This window comes from Triturus cristatus, chromosome 5_1 (genome assembly GCF_964204655.1).
Source record: "Triturus cristatus chromosome 5_1, aTriCri1.1, whole genome shotgun sequence".
Taxonomy (NCBI): domain Eukaryota; kingdom Metazoa; phylum Chordata; class Amphibia; order Caudata; family Salamandridae; genus Triturus; species Triturus cristatus.
Window position 1 is genome coordinate 940,764,577 of NC_140587.1, and position 19,528 is coordinate 940,784,104.

Genomic DNA, 19,528 nt, shown 5'->3' on the forward strand with positions numbered 1-19,528 from the left:
CCATTGAAGTGCACTGGGCTGAACTCCGATTTTGACCTCTGCACCCGCTGACCCTGTGCCGCTGGTGCTGCAGCTTTGATACTTACCTGACCCTTGCACCTTGTTGACCTTTGGTCCCGAAGACTGGAACTGTAAGTTGCCAACTTACCTGTTTAACCGCATTATTGGTTACCTCCATAGGACAACATTGAACTGGTCAAAAATCGCACTGTGTTTACTTTTGAAAGTGATAAGTATTTTTAGTTGAAAATGTACCTTTTTGCGAAGATTTTGGTCTTAAAATAAAGTACAAACAAAGCTTTTTTTATAAAATTGGTGTGGATCTCCTTTTTGAGTTGTGTACCCATTATTGGGCAATAAATGACTTGCACTCCTCTGTTAGCCCTAAACCAGCTCGCCCACACTACCAATAATAGAGCACTTTGGTTTTCACATTGAGACCTGTACACTTTTGGGGAACCCCTGGATTCGCTGCACGGTATAACCACCTAGTGTCATATCATATATAGAGTCAGCTTCTTACAGAGATCTCGAGATATACTGGTGCTAGTGTCACCATGGTGACCCAGCAATTCGTTCACTCAGATCAGTACCTGATTAGAAGGAGCTATCCAGTCACCAATGCTGACAATGTCACAAAGTTCCATCCCATGGCTATGGTATCTTTTGACTGGCAGGGAGAGGTTGGACCAAACAAAGTGGTTGCGTCCCCAATCATCCCTGTAAAAATGCTTAGAAATGATTTGGAGACTTCCCCTTGGACTGTAGTCGAACTGAGGACCCATGCAAAGATAATAGGGCTCCCAGATAGTGTTTTGTGAAAACCAGAGCACAGAGCAGAGCTCAGAGTGAAAAAAAAGGGCTGAATCCTGAAAGAGTGGACCAGGCCTCCAAGAGAAAAGGCAGGAAGACTGGGGGACAAGTCCGAACCCCTCTTCTCAGGAAGAGTACTTGTTATACTCAGAGGAAACTGAGCCTGAAGAGCTTGGACCTTACACGCTCGAGCTCTTGGGCCCAGGAGGACCCTCTAGGAAGGATCTGTGCCAGGGACAATAAACCGGTCCCACTCTTGAGAGCCAGAGGAAGCAAGCTGCTACACAGGAAAGGGGTGATATCAGTGGCACCCACAGGGGTCTTTGGGAGGATGGACTCCTATACACTGAGGCCAGAGACCCCAAACCTGGTGCAAACAGGAAAGTGGTAGTAACTCAGAGGTTTAGAGGTTTCCTCACTTGGCCCATGATATCCCCTTAGCAGGGCATCTTGGTCAGGATAAAACATGGTGTAGATTAGTCAATCACTTTTACAGGCCAGGGATGTCTTAGAAGGTGAAGGGCTTTTGTCCATCCTGTGTCTCCTACAAGGCCAGTGGTAAGGCAGGAGGCCACCTAAAGACCCCTTAATCCACCTCCAGTGGCAGGAGTAGCCTTTGAAACGGTAGGGGTCGACATTGTTGGCACCCTGAACCCTCAAACGGCCTCAGAAAACAGATATATTTTGGTGGTAGTGGATCATGCCACCAGTTATCCTGAAGCTATTACACTTAGGACCACTACTGCTCCAGCAGTGACCAAGGCCCTCCTTGGTATCTTTACCAGAGTTGGTATTCCTAAGGAGGTAGTATCAGACTGAGGTAGGATGGCTGAGTACATGGAGAAAGGCCAGGCAAGAACTGCAGAAGCAGTGGTATGACCAAAAGCCTGCCATGGTTGAATATAAACGAGGACAGAAGATGTTGGTATTGGAGCCCGTGACCTCAAGGGCCCTCCAATACAAGTAGAGTGGGCCCTACCCTGTCCATGAAAGAAAATGGGAGGTCACCTGTCTGGTGGACCTTGGGCATTGCAAATATCCCAAAAGGGTTATACCTGTCAACTGCCTGAAGCCCTTCTATGACAGAGCTGATGTCACACATGAGGGACAGGAAGATGAGTGAACCTCTCCCTAATCTCCTGTCTAGCAATTTAAAAGCATGGTCTGTTGATGGAGTGATCTTGTCAGACAACCTCACTGACCAACAGCAGGCTGACTGCAGGCAGGTCCTCAGTCAGTATGCTGAGCTCTTCTCTCTGACCCCTGGTCAGGCTAGCTGGTGTACCCATGATGTGCAAACTGCTGACAGCATACCTGTCAAAAACAAAATTACAGGCTGTCTGAGAGAGTATCCAAGCTGAAGTGAGTACTGGAATTGGGTGTCATTGAACACTCAGTGAGCCCCTGGGCCAGCCTAGTTGTCGTAGTCCCCAAACCTCACTCAAAGGGTGAAAAGAAATAATGTGGTTTTGCGTGGACTATAGGGGCCTCAATGCTGTGACAAAAACTGATGTACACGCAATACCTAAAGCAGATGAGTTGATTGACAGGTTAGGGGCAGGCAAGCATCTGAGTTCCTCTGATCTCACACCTGGGTACTGACAGATAGGTCTGACCCCCGGAGCAAAAGAAAAATCTACATTCTCCATTCCAAATGGGCACTTCCAGTTTACTGTCAGACCCTTTGGACTAAAGGATAGTGTGAGAAAGTGCCCTCTTTCTTGCATGGTATGCCCCCACTTTTTGCTAAATTGCTGAATGTACGTTGACTGAGTGTACCCTGGACTCCTGCCAATCAGGTGCCCAGGGCCTATGTTCCTTCCTTAAAACACACAAACTCCAAATTGGCAAACCCTGGCCACATGTCAGCCCCTAGTAAATGGTACCCTAGGTACCCAGGGCCTTGTGACCAGGGAAGACCCCTAAGGGCTGCACCACTCATTGTGCCACCCTTAGGGGCTCTGTACCCTTACATACACACACTGCCTTTGCAGGCTGAGTGTCTGGGTGCAGGACAAAATGAAGAGTCGACATGGCACACATCTCTGTGTGCCATGCCCAACACCCACACTGCCAAGGCATATGTCAGTCACTCCTCTGGCTGGGTGCCTTATGCCCATGGTGTGGGCACAGGAGCAGGAGCCCTGTGCCCCTACAGTACCCAGGTCCATTCCCGGGCACTGTAAGTGCAGTGCTGCCATTTAAGAGTACATGGTGCTGAGAGCTCGTCAAACACGAGCTCCACAGCACCATAATGGCAACACTAAAGACTGGGAAGTTTGGTATCAAACTTCTCAGCACATTAAACCCACACTGATGCCAGGGTGAGATTTAATGTACCAAGCACCCCAGAGGGCATCTTAGAGATGCCCCCTTACAACTAACCTACAATCCACGTCTGCTCTGAGGCTGCCTAGGCTGCCACACAGCAGACACGTTGCTGGACCCCTGGGTGGGAGAACCCCTGCTCTCCCGGGCCTGCAACAATGCACATCCTGGGTGAGGTGATAGATCTCCTCCCCCAGGATGAGCAAAGGGAAGCTTCAAAGGCCTGCCGCCTCTAGAAGTTTCCCCAGGCCACTGCAACCCCCCACTCTGGCGGGAAGCTTGGCTGGAAACCCCATACAAGGACAGTGGATGTGCCAGCCTGCCCACCCCGCCCCTCAGGTGGGGGAGGCGAGGTGAAGCACATCTCCGGGCTCTCGCCATCTTGAAGATGGGAGGCCCTACCCTATCAGGATTAGGCTACTGCCCCCTCCCACAGGAGAGGGGCAGGATAGGGGGTGTACCCACCCCAGGACAAGGACCCATTGGTCCCTGGCCTTCACCTACCTGTAACGCCCCTAAATCTAGTATTTAGGGGCACCCTGAACCTTCCTTCATCAGATTCCAGATTCCAAAACTACAAGAAGAGCGAGAAGAAAAGAAGACCTGCCCTGCAGCTGCAAAGGAGAGGGAGACACCAACTGCTTTGGCCCCAGCCCTACCGGCCTGTCAACCTCGGACATGCTCCTGCTCCAAACCCGGCAACTCTTGTGGCCAGCAACCTCAGAAACCCCGGAGGACCATTGCTACTTTTGAACTCTGATCCCCTGGGACTCCCATGAGTAGAGGCTCTACTCAGAACCTACCTTTCACCCCTGGCAGCAGCCCGGAACCGCGATCCCAGCCCACTCTGCACCTGCCAAGCCTGGCCGGTGCCGGAGTGAACTAAACCCACGAGGACGACCCCACGGCGACTGTGACCCCGAGTCCGGCACCCAAGGACCCCCCTCGACTATCCTGAAGAAGCCTGCAGCCTCAGAACCGAGTGCCACCCCAACCGCGATCAACAAGAGGGTAAGATTTCCGACATCAAAAGGCACCCCTGCACCCGGCGCCCCACGGCCCTCTGTGCCCAATCCCGGGGTACCTACCTATCCTCCAACTACCCAATTTACCCCTCGAAGTGGTGGTGGCACCTGAAGAGTCCTCGTCCCCGAGCCTGCAGTCTTTTTCCAAACCGGAGATTTCCCATAGAAATCAATTGAGCACCCGACGGCTCAAAAGCACCCTGCACCCAGCTGCCCGAGTGGCCCTGGCAGTGAAAACTGCTCTAACCTACTTCCCCACTTGCCCTGAGTAAGTGACCAGGAGCCCAGCTCCCACAGCCGCGTGGCTTGCCCGACAGCAGCCACCAACCCAGGCCCCCCTATCCCTCATAGGATAACATTGGGCCTAACTCTCTCTGCACCCGGCCGCCCTAGAGTCGCTGAGGGTGAAACAACTATACCTACCTGACCCTGGGAGACCCCTGAGTCTGTGCCCAGAACCTTAACATCGCCAGTCGAGTACTTACCCTTAGACCGCAAACTCTATTTTCCTCATAGGGTAACATTGGCTGGCTTTTTCCTGAAATTTCTTCTAAGTGTGGACTTTTCAAATCTTCAAATAATCACCAAAAATCAGCCGAGTGACAAAAACGAATTTACTCACCTGCTCTTAGGTGAGCTCCCAGTGCTGGATCTTGGTGCCCAGCACTGACTCTGAAAAGTACCCACAACTATACTTACCTTTAACTCATTTTTCTTCCATAGGAAACCATTGACTGCTTTTCTGTGAAGTTTCTTCTAAGTGTTGATTTCTGCAATTTCTAAATATTCGTTAAAAATCGTATAACATCTGAAAACGTAATTACTTACCTGTTTTGGATAAAGGTCCCAGTACTGAGTCTAGACACCCAGTACTGGATTACAAAAGTAATGATAACCTACTGTACCTGTAACCTACATTTCCTTCCATAGGGAATCATTGATTGTTTGCTCTGAAATATTTTTTAAGTGCTAACTTTTGAAATAGGTAAATATTAGTTAAAAATCATTACAGTACCAAAGTCGACTTTTAACAGCTGATTCTGAGAACTGACCCAGGACTGGATCTAGGATCCAGGCCTGGAATTACAAAAAAGTAATCTGTTGCATATAACTTGAATTTATCATTGAGCTCAATGTATTGTGTTTAGAAATAGAGTTGCCTACTGCAACTACTTGTAACTGTTTACTAAAAAGTCTATTACATATACAAAAGTATTTTTATGAAACATCTCCTGTCGAGAAAGTATATTTTAATTCCAAGTGTTGGTTCTAAAATAAAACAAGCATATATTTTTTTATATATAAACCATTGGCCTAGAGTTCAGTTATTGAGTGTGTGGAACTGTTTGCTGACTGAGTGTGTACAACAAATGCTTTACACTGTCCTCTGATACTGCCTTACTGCTCGACCAGGCTACCACTTTGGAGAGTAAGGTTATATCTAACTTTAACCTCTGTTAAACCCTTGGGGTCTGTGGACTCTGTACACCCTGTACCTATTAAGGGACAGTATATACAGAGCCACTTTCTCACATTGGTGGATCAGCGGTGGGATACAAACTTGCATTTGTTGGACTACTTGGTTACCATCTGACCACACGACAGAACTCTTAAAAATTGCCTTTAGAATTCTGATTGGTCTTTCCAAAATTACTAAAAGTCTTGCTAGGGCCTTGCTTAAGTCCCATTGGAATTTTAGAAAAATAAAAGTCACTATAGTCAGGGTAGAGGGTTAGAACTGTCAGGTTAGAATGTCTCAAACAAACCCAGCTATTAGTGATAATAATAACATGGACCTGGTGGAGGAGCTCGACCTCACACCTTACTTACACTTGTCTTTCAAGGAATTGAGGTCCTTATGCAAACTTAAAAATTTACAAATGGGCCTGCATCCAACCAAACTAGGGCTCCAAGAGCTCTTGGCTGAGTATGCTAAGGACCACCGATCTGAACATGGTGATGGCCAGTCAGATGAGGAAAGGGAAGCAGAGGAGGTTGACAACAACCCCCCATGCTATTCCCTAGGGAGGAGAGGGCAACCATACCCTCCAATCCAAGGATTAGCATCTGGGCACCGAGAGACTACACAGGTGGCTCTGGTCCCAGAGAGAACATTGGGGGACCCCCCAGTGAAGAGGACAGCCTTGTGAGGCTGGCCAAAAGATTAGAGCTAGAGTCCAGGCTCCTGGCTCTAGAAAAAGAAAGGAGAGAGATGAGTTTAGCTCCCATCAATGGTGGCAGCAATAATAAAAATAAGGATAGGGAGGAAACTTCTGACCTTAAAATCCCCAAAGGGATTGTCCCTAAATTTGAGGAAGGTGATGATATCACCAAATGGTTCACAGCCTTTGAGAGGGCTTGTGATATCAGAAAAGTGAAGAAACCTCTCTGGGGGGCACTCCTGTGGGAACTGTTCTCTGGTAACTGCAGAGACAGGCTTCTGACCCTTTCTGGGCCAGAGGCAGGATCCTATGACCTCATGAAGAAAGCTCTGATTGAGGGATTTGGATTCACCACTGAGGAGTATAGAATTAGATTCAGGGGGGCTCACAAAACCCAGACCCAGTCCTGGATTGCTTTTGTAGATTTCTCAGTGAAGACACTGGATGGTTGGTTAGCTGGACATGGTGTGCAGGATTTTAATGGATTGTACAATTTATTCATGAAGGAACATATTTTGAGTAACTGCACAAATGAAAAGTTGCATCAGCATTTGGTAGACCTAGGTCTAATTTCTCCCCAAGAATTGGGAAAGAAGGCAGACCACTGGGTCAAGACTAGGGTGACTAAGACAACCACAGGGGGTGACCAAAAGAAAGTGGTCCCAAAACCTCCCCAGGGGAAAGGTGGTGAGAATCCCCAAGATAAAAAGTTTGAGTCTTCCAAAGGGCCCCAAAAACCTGTTCAGGTGGGTGGGACCCAAACTACTCCCTATGTGCCCCAACCATATATGGGGAAGAACTTTGATCCCTTAAAGGCCTGGTGTAATACCTGCAAGAAGCAAGGACACTTAACTGTAGCTTGCCCCCAAAACAAAGCCCCTAAGGCACCCAGTACAGCTACTCCTGGGGCAGCAAGCATACAAATGGGATCAGAGGTGTACCCTGAGCAAATCTGGGAACACACTGAAGCCAGTCTAGTCTCCTTGGGAGAAGTGGAGTTTGCCACTGTAGCTGTGTGGCCACCCAACTTAAAGAAATACTTGCAGTACCCCTGGGTGAATGGAACTAGGGTAGAAGCTCTGAGGGATACAGGTGCCAGTGTCACTATGGTGAAAGACACACTGGTTTCCCCTGAGCAATACTTGATTGGGAAGTCTTACCCAGTCACCAACGCTGACAGTGTCACCACTAGTCATCCCATGGCCATGGTAACATTAGGCTGGGGGGGGGGGTTACTGGCCTGAAACAGGTAGTGGTCTCTCCAAAGTTGAAAGCTGCCTGTCTGCTTGGAAATGATCTGGAAACCTCAGCCTGGGCTGAGGTTGAGCTAAAGGCCCATGCAGCCATGCTGGGCATCCCTGAATTGGTGTGTGTGCAAACCAGAGCACAGAGCAAGAGGAAGGGTGAAAAAGTAGGTCTGGAGCCTGGAATAATGGCCCAGCCAACCAAGAGAAAAGGAAAGAAGACTGGGGAACCAGCTTCTACACAGCAAACCATTCAGGACCCCTCTCCCCAGGGAGAGGATTTGGATACCCCTGAGGGAACTGAGTCCATGGAGCTTGACCCTTACCAGGTTGAACTCTTGGGCCCAGGGGGACCCTCTAGGGAAGAGCTGTGCCAGGGTCAGCGAGACTGTCCCACTCTTGAAAGCCTGAGGCAGCAAGCTGTTTCAGAAGCAAGGGGAGATGTCAGTGGTACCCACAGAGCTTATTGGGAAGAGGGATTACTGTATGCTGAGGCAAGAAACCCCACTCCTGGAGCCACCAGGAGGGTGGTAGTGCCACAGAAGTACAGGGAGTTCCTCCTAACTTTGGCTCATGACATCCCCCTAGCTGGACATCTGGGGCAATCCAAAACTTGGGAAGGGCTAGTGAGTCACTTCTACTGGCCCCAGATGCACCAAAAGGTGAAGGAGTTTGTCAGCTCCTGTGTCACCTGTCAGGCCAGTGGCAAGACAGGTGGCCACCCAAAGGCCCCCCTCATTCCACTACCAGTGGTGGGGGTCCCCTTTGAAAGGGTAGGAGTGGACATTGTGGGTCCACTTGAGCCACCCACAGCCTCAGGGAACAAATTTATTCTAGTGGTAGTGGATCATGCCACTAGGTACCCTGAAGCAATTCCCCTTAGGACTACTACAGCTCCTGCAGTAGCCAAGGCCCTCCTGGGTGTCTTCACCAGGGTGGGTTTTCCTAAGGAGGTGGTTTCAGACAGAGGTTCCAACTTCATGTCTGCTTACCTAACACACATGTGGAAGGAGTGTGGGGTGCAGTATAAGTTTACTACCCCCTACCACCCACAAACCAATGGCCTTGTTGAGAGATTCAACAAGACATTGAAAGGTATGATCATGGGGCTCCCTGAAAAACTCAAAAGGAGATGGGATGTCCTGTTACCATGCCTGCTTTTCGCTTACAGAGAAGTGCCACAGAAGGGAGTAGGTTTCTCACCCTTTGAACTTCTGTTTGGTCATCCTGTAAGGGGACCACTTTGTCTTGTAAAAGAGAGCTGGGAGAGGCCTCTTCAAGAACCCAAACAAGACATAGTGGACTATGTGCCTGGCCTAAGGTCCAGAACGGCTGAGTACATGGAAAAAGCATCCAAGAACCTTGAGGCCAGCCAGGAGCTCCAGAAGCACTGGTATGACCAAAAAGCTGCACTGGTTGAATTTCAACCTGGGCAACAGGTGTGGGTTTTGGAGCCAGTGGCACCAAGGGCTCTCCAAGATAAATGGAGTGGCCCTTACCCTATCCTAGAAAGAAAGAGTGAGGTCACCTATCTAGTTGACCTGGGCACTAGCAGGACACCCAAGAGGGTCATCCATGTGAACCGCCTCAAGCTCTACAATGACAGGGCTGACATCACCATGCTGATGGTGACTGATGAGGAGCAGGAAGCATAGAGTGGACCTCTCCCTGACCTCCTCTCTTACAGCCCAAAGGATGGGTCAGTGGATGGTGTGATCTTATCAGACACCCTCTCTGCCCAACAGCAAACTGACTGCAAGCAAGTCTTGCAGCAGTATGCTAGCCTCTTCTCCCTGACCCCTGGTCTGACAAACTGGTGTACCCATGATGTGGACACTGGTGACAATGCACCTGTCAAAAACAAAATCTATCGACAGTCAGACCAAGTCAAGGAGAGCATCAAAGCTGAGGTCAGCAAGATGCTGGAGTTAGGGGTCATTGAACCCTCTGAGAGCCCCTGGGCCAGCCCAGTGGTTCTAGTCCCCAAACCTCATCAACAGGGTGAAAAGAGAGAGATGAGGTTCTGTGTGGACTATAGAGGGCTCAACTCTGTCACCAAGACAGATGCTCACCCTATCCCAAGAGCAGATGAACTGATAGATAAATTAGGGGCTGCCCAATTCCTCAGTACCTTTGACTTAACTGCAGGGTACTGGCAGATTGGCATGGCCCCAGGAGCAAAAGAGAAAATAGCATTCTCCACCCCTGATGGACATTATCAGTTTACTGTGGTGCCCTTTGGGTTAAAGAATGCCCCTGCCACTTTCAAGAGGCTGGTGAACCATGTCCTGGCTGGGTTGGAGTCCTTTAGTGCAGCTTATCTTGATGATATTGCTGTCTTTAGCTCCACCTGGCAGGATCACCTGATCCACCTTGGAAAAGTTTTAGAGGCCCTGCACAATGCTGGCCTCACTATCAAGGCATCCAAATGCCAGATAGGGCAGGGCACTGTGGTGTACTTGGGCCACCTTGTAGGAGGAGGCCAGGTACAGCCCTTACAACCTAAGATCCAGGCCATCATGGACTGGATAGCTCCAACAACCCAGACCCAAGTCAGGGCATTCCTTGGCTTGACTGGATACTACAGGAGGTTTGTGAAGGGGTATGGGTCCATTGTGACCCCCCTCACAGAACTCACCTCCAAGAAAATTCCCAAGAAAGTGAACTGGACAGTTAGTTGCCAAAAGGCTTTTGACACCCTGAAAGAAGCAATGTGCTCAGCACCAATTCTAAAAGCTCCAGATTATGCCAAGCAGTTCATAGTGCAGACTGATGCCTCTGAGCTAGGGATAGGAGTGGTCCTATCCCAGACCAATGATGAAGGCCAAGACCAACCTGTTGCTTTTATAAGCAGGAGGCTACTCCCCAGAGAGCAGCGTTGGAGTGCCATTGAGAGGGAGGCCTTTGCTGTGGTTTGGTCCCTGAAGAAGTTGAGGCCATACCTGTTTGGTACTCACTTCCTGATTCAAACTGACCACAGGCCTCTCAGATGGCTAATGCAGATGAAAGGGGAAAATCCAAAGCTATTAGGTGGTCCATCTCCCTACAGGGAATGGACTTTGAAGTGGAACATAGACCAGGGACTGCCCATGCCAATGCAGATGGACTTTCCAGGTTCTTCCACTTAGACAATGAAGACTCCATAGGACAAGGTTAGTCTCATCACCTTTCGTTTGGGCGGGGGGGGGGGTTGTATGAGAAAGTGCCCTCTTTCTTGCATGGTATGCCCTCACTTTTTGCTAAATTGCTGAATGTACTTTGACTGAGTGTACCCTGGACTCCTGCCAATCTTCCTGCCTATGTTCCTTCCTTAAAACACACAAACTCCAAATTGGCAAACCCTGGCCACATGTCAGCCCCTAGTAAATGGTACCCTAGGTACCCAGGGCCTTGTGACCAGGGAAGACCCCTAAGGGCTGCAGCACTCATTGTGCCACCCTTAGGGGCCCTGTACCCTTACACACACACACTGCCTTTTCAGACTGAGTGTCTGGGTGCAGGACAAAATGAAGAGTCGACATGGCACACATCTCTGTGTGCCATGCCCAACACCCACACTGCCAAGGCATATGTCAGTCACCCCTCTGGCTGGGTGCCTTATGCCCATGGTGTGGGCACAGGAGCAGGAGCCCTGTGCCCCTACAGTGCCCAGGTCCATTCCCGGGCACTGTAAGTGCAGTGCTGCCATTTAAGTGTACATGGTGCTGAGAGCTCGTCAAACACGAGCTCCACAGCACCATAATGGCAACACTAAAGACTGGGAAGTTTGGTATCAAACTTCTCAGCACATTAAACCCACACTGATGCCAGGGTGAGATTTAATGTACCAAGCACCCCAGAGGGCATCTTAGAGATGCCCCCTTACAACTAACCTACAATCCACGTCTGCTCTGAGGCTGCCTAGGCTGCTACACAGCAGACACGTTGCTGGACCCCTGGGTGGGAGAGCCCCTGCTCTCCCGGGCCTGCAACAATGCACATCCTGGGTGAGGTGATAGATCTCCTCCCCCAGGATGAGCAAAGGGAAGCTTCAAAGGCCTGCCGCCTCTAGGAGTTTCCCCAGGCCACTGCAACCCCCCACTCTGGCGGGAAGCTTGGCCGGAAACCCCATACAAGGACAGGGGATGTGCCAGCCTAACCACCCCACCCCTCAGGTGGGGGAGGCGAGGTGAAGCACATCTCCGGGCTCTCGCCATCTTGAAGATGGGAGGCCCTACCCTATCAGGATTAGGCTACTGCCCCCCTCCCACAGGAGAGGGGCAGGATAGGGGGTGTACCCACCCCAGGACAAGGACCCATTGGTCCCTGGCCTTCACCTACCTGTAACGCCCCTAAATCTAGTATTTAGGGGCACCCTGAACCTTCCTTCCCCAGATTCCAGATTCCGAAACTACAAGAAGAGCGAGAAGAAAAGAAGACCTGCCCTGCAGCTGCAAAGGAGAGGGAGTCACCAACTGCTTTGGCCCCAGCCCTACCGGCCTGTCGACCTCGGACTTGCTCCTGCTCCAAACCCGGCATCTCTTGTGGCCAGCAACCTCAGAAACCCCGGAGGACCTGGCTACCTTTGAACCCTGATCCCCTGGGACTCCCATGAGTAGAGGCTCTACTCAGAACCTACCTTTCACCCCTGGCAGCAGCCCGGAACCGCGATCCCAGCCCAATCTGCACCCGCCAAGCCTGGCCGGTGCCGGAGTGAACTAAACCCACGAGGACGACCCCACGGCGACTGTGACCCCGAGTCCGGCACCCAAGGACACCCCTCGACTATCCTGAAGAAGCCTGCAGCCTCAGAACAGAGTGCCACCCCAACCGCGATCAACAAGAGGGTAAGATTTCCGACATCAAAAGGCACCCCTGCACCCGGCGCCCCATGGCCCTCTGTGCCCAATCCCGGGGTACCTACCTATCCTCCAACTACCCAACTTACCCCTCGAAGTGGTGGTGGCACCTGAAGAGTCCTCGTCCCCGAGCCTGCAGTCTTTTTCCAAACCATACAAATCAATTGAGCGCCCGACGGCTCACAAGCACCCTGCACCCAGCCGCCCGAGTGGCCCTGGCAGTGAAAACTCTGCTCTAACCTACTTCCCCACTTGCCCTGAGTAAGTGACCAGGAGCCCAGCTCCCACAGCCGCGTGGCTTGCCCGACAGCAGCCACCAACCCAGGCCCCCCTATCCCTCATAGGATAACATTGGGCCTAACTCTCTCTGCACCCGGCCGCACTAGAGTCGCTGAGGGTGAAACAACTATACCTACCCGACCCTGGGAGACCCCTGAGTCTGTGCCCAGAACCTCAACATCGCCAGTCGAGTACTTACCCTTAGACCGCAAACTCTATTTTCCTCATAGGGTAACATTGGCTGGCTTTTTCCTGAAATTTCTTCTAAGTGTGGACTTTTCAAATCTTCAAATAATCACCAAAAATCAGCCGAGTGACAAAAACGAATTTACTCACCTGCTCTTAGGTGAGCTCCCAGTGCTGGATCTTGGTGCCCAGCACTGACTCTGAAAAGTGCCCACAACTATACTTACCTTTAACTCATTTTTCTTCCATAGGAAACCATTGACTGCTTTTCTGTGAAATTTCTTCTAAGGGTTGATTTCTGCAATTTCTAAATATTCGTTAAAAATCGTATAACATCTGAAAACGTAATTACTTACCTGTTTTGGATAAAGGTCCCAGTACTGAGTCTAGACACCCAGTACTGGATTACAAAAGTAACGATAACCTACTGTACCTGTAACCTACATTTCCTTCCATAGGGAATCATTGATTGTTTGCTCTGAAATATTTTTTAAGTGCTAACTTTTGAAATAGCTAAATATTAGTTACAAATTATTACAGTACCAAAGTCGACTTTTAACAGCTGATTCTGAGAACTGACCCAGGACTGGATCTAGGATCCAGGCCTGGAATTACAAAAGTGATCTAAAAAGTAATCTGTTGCATATAACTTGAATTTATCATTGAACTCAATGTATTGTGTTTAGAAATAGAGTTGCCTACTGCAACTACTTGTAACTGTTTACTAAAAAGTCTATTACATATACAAAAGTATTTTTATGAAACATCTCCTGTCGAGAAAGTATATTTTAATTCCAAGTGTTGGTTCTAAAATAAAACAAGCATATATTTTTTATATACAAACCATTGGCCTAGAGTTCAGTTATTGAGTGTGTGGAACTATTTGCTGACTGAGTGTGTACAACAAATGCTTTACACTGTCCTCTGATACTGCCTTACTGCTCGACCAGGCTACCACTTTGGAGAGTAAGGTTATATCTAACTTTAACCTATGTTAAACCCTTGGGGTCTGTGGACTCTGTACACCCTGTACCTATTAAGGGACAGTATATACAGAGCCACTTTCTCACAGATAGCCTGTCACCTTCAAAAGGTTGGTGAAAAGAGTCTTTGCTGGGCTGGAACCCTTGAGTGCAGTTTATCTTGATGATACTGCTTTCTACAGCTCTGCCTAGCAGGATCATCTGATCCAGCTTGGAAAGGTCCTCGAGGCTCTGAGAAGTGCAGGCCTCACTATCAATATCAATAACATTAGTGTGGATCGCCTTTTTTAGTCGTGTGTCAGTTATTGATCAATGTGTGTGCAATAAATGTCTTGCACTCCTCTGTGTTAGGCCTAAGGATTCTCACCCACACCACCATAAATAGAGCACTTTGGGTTTGCAATGAGTCCTGTACACTTCTGGGTTAAACTCTGGACTCTGTGCACGGTATAACCACCTAGTGGTATACCATATACAGAGCCAGCTTCCTACAGTGGGTATATCAGGGCCTAGGGAAACTTCACCTCTAGTATTCACACCCGTGCCTGCTTCAATGCTAGCTGCAAGTGGTCTAGGTCAGACCTCACAAATCTAATGCAGGCCCTGAGTACTGATAAGAAGACACTGTTCAGTGCAAAGAAAAAACCTTATTCCCCACCTAGTCCAAGAAATCTTGAACAAACCAAAAAAGCTCTATCAGGCCAAATTAAATGTCCTCATGCCTAGCTACATCTAGTCCACTAAACCACCGTCACAAAAACGAAGCTCATATCTGAACAATTCTGTACTAAGTACACATAGCCCAAAACAAAATCTCAACTTATAGAAAAAAACTCCAGTCCAACCCCAGACTGATCATCTTTTTCTATAAGAAACCTGTCTATGATAAAGCTTCCACACCCACCTTGTTGGAGATGCACTACATCTTCTCTGGCAAATTATGGCATAGACCCAGATGCCTACCATGGCTAAAACCCAGTGAAAAGCGTGGCTTGCCATGAAGCTATGAAGTGCCTGTTCAGTAGGCTTCTTACATCCCTAAATTCCGGAGAATCCCTTCAGTTTTGTCTAACTCTTAGAAAAGACTGCAGCCATTTGAGCGAATCGCCCTAAAAGACTCCTTACTTAAACCTAATGCAGTCCTGATCTGTCCTTGTATGGAGAGTCAAATGGGGAACTCAAGAGATGTCATGATTGGAGTGGGTAAAGGGGCACTTTGTGTACAAAGTATAAGTTGTATTTACAGTTACACTGGCAATGTTCAGGTACTCATCAGAATGTGTGTTCCATGTGTTTATTTCGGGAACATAAGTCACTTAGGGATAAATCTCAGAACAATAGCGACAAGGCAATTCATTTGAGACCCCTATTATTTATTTGTTTTTCCATTAATGTCGCATTAAGAGCATTGTTGTATTCCTATGCTAATATTCCTGTAGCCTATACATGGCGTTGTGGCTTATTCTGCGAATGTATAACTCATATTTAATTGTACTCGTCTCTTTTTTTGGTATGTATTTTGCACTTAATTTATGGATTAGTCTGGGGTGGGGAGACCCTCTTACATACCACCACCTTTTTAACTTTTTCTGCTCCCTCCACCCTTTTATTGACAATGGGGCCGATTCACAGTACTAATCTGAGACAAAATCATCCTAAACTTACTACTTTTGGTATTCACAGGAGGCATTTAGTAGTAGTAAAGTTAGGATTTTGTCTTCAGTTTGATTTAAGACAAACTTAAGACAAACTTAGGACAGACTTAAGACAAAATCCTCACTTTACTACTACTAAATGCCTTCTGTGAATACCAAAAGTAGTACGTTTAGGATTTTGTCTGATTACTTCTGTGAATTGGGCCCCTTATTCCCTAATCTAATTTTTCATGTGTCCATTTGGTTATTTTGTGCTCCCATTATTTCCATTATGTTGTTATTCTGGTTTAATTACCTCTAGATTTTCATAATGCAAATATGAGGCAAGTAAACGAAAATTAGCATGTGACCAAGAGGTTAGGGTGTATAGGGTTTTTTGTATGTGTGATCTAGGCTGTGTGAAACTAATGGAAGTTGGTAAAGTCTTGAATGTAGTCAGCAGGCCTGAGTTATCGAGTCTTATATTGATTTCAAGTCCCACCTGGATTCTTCTCATGTCTGGGTCGTGCCACATTGTATTTTGGAACTAGTTCTACGTACTCAGATTCACACTGATCAGCTTGACATTTGTAAGGGTATATTTATCTTACACTGCTCTTTTTTACAGAAATGCTGGAAATGTATTATGGCGGGTTAAGAAGGAGTTTGAAAAATCTCAGCCAGATGGGAAAACGAAAATAGAAAATATAAGAGTTCTTCTAGAAAATCACCATAAGAAACTAATTGAGGCCAAGGAACTGATAGATGAAGCAGACATAAACACCATCGAAGCCCGCCGCTTCCACATCCTTTTTAAGAGCAATCTGCTGGAGCTGAATGTAAATAAAAGACATACTAAATTGTTGCCAAACTACATTTCGTGTATTGCATCTGCTGAACTCATCTTTATAAAATTGATATTCTATTCAAGAGTTTTCAAGCTATAAATATAAATTTCTCAAAAATAAAATAAACTGTAGAGTAATACAAGCTAAATTAATTCTGAGCATTTTATATGTCATGTTGCTGATCCTAAAATACTTTATGCAACAGGTAAAAAAACAAAACATCTTGGAGGGCAAAAACCAGTCTGTCGTGTTTCTTGAAGAAGGAGTCTCTCTGGTGGACGACGCTGTTAATATTTCAGAAGATGTGATTAATGCTACCTCTGTAAGTGCCAGATTAAGCCTTTCTTCATCCAGAGTGCCTTTAGAACAGCAAGCCATTAACAAAAGGGTGATTTGTTTGTGTAGGCTTTAGATGCCCACCATGATGAGATGATGTTGTGGAGTGCCAACTTAAGGCTCCATGTGGATAACCTGGTCATGCAGATGTCAAAACGGGAAGCACTTGACCTAGTCTACAAAGCAGAGGACCATGCAGCTGACCTCCAAGCCCTTGCAAATTCACTAGGAAGGTGAGAATTACTCTGGCCCTTCGTGGATGTATACTGCATCATCCATAACTTGGTCAATCTGACAAAAATTGTTAATGCATGCATATTTACAATGAACAGAATCCTTACCATAAATTAGATGTGTTTTAGCTCAGATTAGCAGATATGTCAGACCTTGTCTTTACTGATATGGTAACAGAATAAATTGTGGGGGGGCTTTAAAAAATTCAGTTTGCTCATGCTGTCTTGGGCATGTATATTTTCAATTGTTCTGAAGGATCCCACACAAGGTAATTGAACTTGCACATTGAAATTGTCAGTACCTAAGGTTTGCATTTATCTTGTACAAGTATATAGGCACAACTCACCTTAGAAATCTTACATGTAATGTTATTCACAATTTTATAGCACTAACTGCCACTGTTATGGCATCTTAGTACATTGTTTATCTGGGTGCTCTTTTGATTGGGCCTAGCCAGGCCAGCCATTGGACTAAATTAATTATTGTAAGATATTGTCTGCTGTTTGATTGGTGTTTGGTGACGTGTGGTTAATTGATAGTTTTCACATTGTTCGGTTTTGCAATGGTTTGTGTAGGTTAGTGTGAAGTGTGAAATTAAAATGAGATTTATCTAAAATATTCACTGTGGTGTTTTATGTGTATAGGAGTGTTTGTGGAAGGACTTAGACTTTCCATTTCTCTCTTGATTGGGAGTCAATTTGTTTATATTCGAGGTCTGGGTCATATGAGGTGATGTGCGTATGAGAGTGTTTGCGCTTTATTTATGCACAATTTTTATGCATGTTTGTAGGGTGTATGTTGATGTAGTGTGTGACAGTGCTATTGATTTGGCAGCTCTTTGCCAACTGCATCACTTTTGCAGCGTGACTCTTTTCAGGATTTACATGCTGTGCATTATTCCTCCATTTAGTGGTTGGGTCCGAAATTCAATCTAAAGCAGCTTTTATCCTACTCTTTTTTTTTTGTTTTTTTGTTGGTGGTTGTTGACAGCCCCCCATTTGGTGTCCCCTTGTGACGTTGCTGTCCTTCCTTCAGAAACTCCCACCTTTGGTCGCCATCTTCAGATTCTTTTTTCCCGCCGTTGAGTCTGAATGCATGCTGAAAGCTCTCAAACAATTGGAAGATTTTTTTTCCGAATATCATGAGAAGTTTACCAAAAGTCTAACGGAGTGAAGGAAACACTTGAAGAAGTTGCAAGAGAAGTTTTTTCACGCGAAGGATGAAGTTTCTCATTGATGGATCTGGAGAATGCACATGCATGGGGCTCCCTGTATGTGGTTATTGAGAAAACACCATTCCACTTGTGCAAAAACTGCCATCACACGTTTGCTCAGAAGGATCAGCATCCGGTCTGTAACCTCTGCCTGCCGGTAGATCACCGAAGTGAGGACTGCAACGCCTGTTAAGTCTTCACACCAAAGACCTTGAGGGTAAGAGAGCGGAAGGGAAGAGTCCAATATAATATGCAGGGCCAACATCCCCCCTCTTTCTACGAGACTTGGTTCTCTCAAGCGACAAAGAGGAGAACATCACCAAAGGACCGGCAGGTGAAACAAATGTCGACACCCAGTTCGTGGATGTTGACACACAAGGGGGCGAGAAGACATCTTGAATCGAGGTAAGAGAACTATCATCCTCAAAGATTTTACCTGAGTTGAGAAAATCAGACTCAAAATCTTCAGAGGGAGACTTGGCATCTAAGCACTCAACGACCGCAACTGTGACCAGAAAGAAAAATACCCTTGTAGCCTTCAAAAAGGGCTACTGCAGCAGTAAAGACCCCTGAAAAATCCAAGACTTCGAAGGGCGGTCGAGGAAAAGATGCTTCGACGTCGAAGCAGGAGAGGTCAAAAACAAACCAAACACTGTTAGCCGATCGATGTTTCTTTAAAAGACTGTTCAACATCGAAGAGGAAGATGGCCAACAGTCTCGACGAAGAACAACAGGCGGCCGAGATAGAGAAAAAGAAAAGACGGCTAAAAGCCGAAATGGCAATTCTGCTACAAAAGAACAAAAACTTCAACGAAAGTCTGGAACAATATCGGATCCCAACAAAGTCTTTGGTGTCGAAGGATCAAGGGGACAAGAGGACAAGAGTCGTGAAGAAATCGAGCCACCATTAACTCCTGAAGCTTAAAAGTAATTTGAGGAAGACATCCTCTGTGAGGAGGACGAGGAGCAGATTTATCTGGGTTCTGAAGCTTCAGAATACTAGGAAACACAATTGCAGGACTTTAAAACAGATTCACCAGAGGAGGGGGTACATACTTACCCCTGAAGACCATCTCCACCTGACAGTATGGGCATTTATAATCAGGTCATAAAGAAGGCAGAAGATAGATATGGGGTCCAGTTAGAGGAAGAAAAACCTCAGTCTTGTTTCCTATTGGAGGAATCAGGATCTCCTCCAGAAAAGGAGAGTAAGAGGATGACCTCATGGATCAAAAAGTGGAGGGTAGTGCTGCAAATCAATGGCGTATTGCTAACTCCAATGAGTACAATTACCACGCATACCAGCATTTTTAGAAAATAGGAGAACTTATAAGACACCTTTCGTAACAGTATCACAAGAGGGCAACTCACCTGGTAGAGGATGGCAAAAACATCACCAATACAT

The 19,528-nt window shown here is 47.1% G+C and overlaps 1 protein-coding gene across 3 annotated transcripts in view; it reads left to right on the forward strand.

Moving 5' to 3' along the window:
- LAMA1 (laminin subunit alpha 1) overlaps positions 1-19,528 on the forward strand; it is a 692,815-nt gene that overhangs the window by 473,844 nt on the left and 199,443 nt on the right. For all 3 annotated transcript variants that reach the window (XM_085605997.1, XM_085606000.1, XM_085605998.1), the window contains 3 exons: positions 16,121-16,331; positions 16,546-16,662; positions 16,746-16,909. In XM_085605997.1, coding sequence (XP_085462123.1) covers positions 16,121-16,331; positions 16,546-16,662; positions 16,746-16,909 — 492 coding nt within the window. The remainder of the gene's footprint in view (positions 1-16,120; positions 16,332-16,545; positions 16,663-16,745; positions 16,910-19,528) is intronic.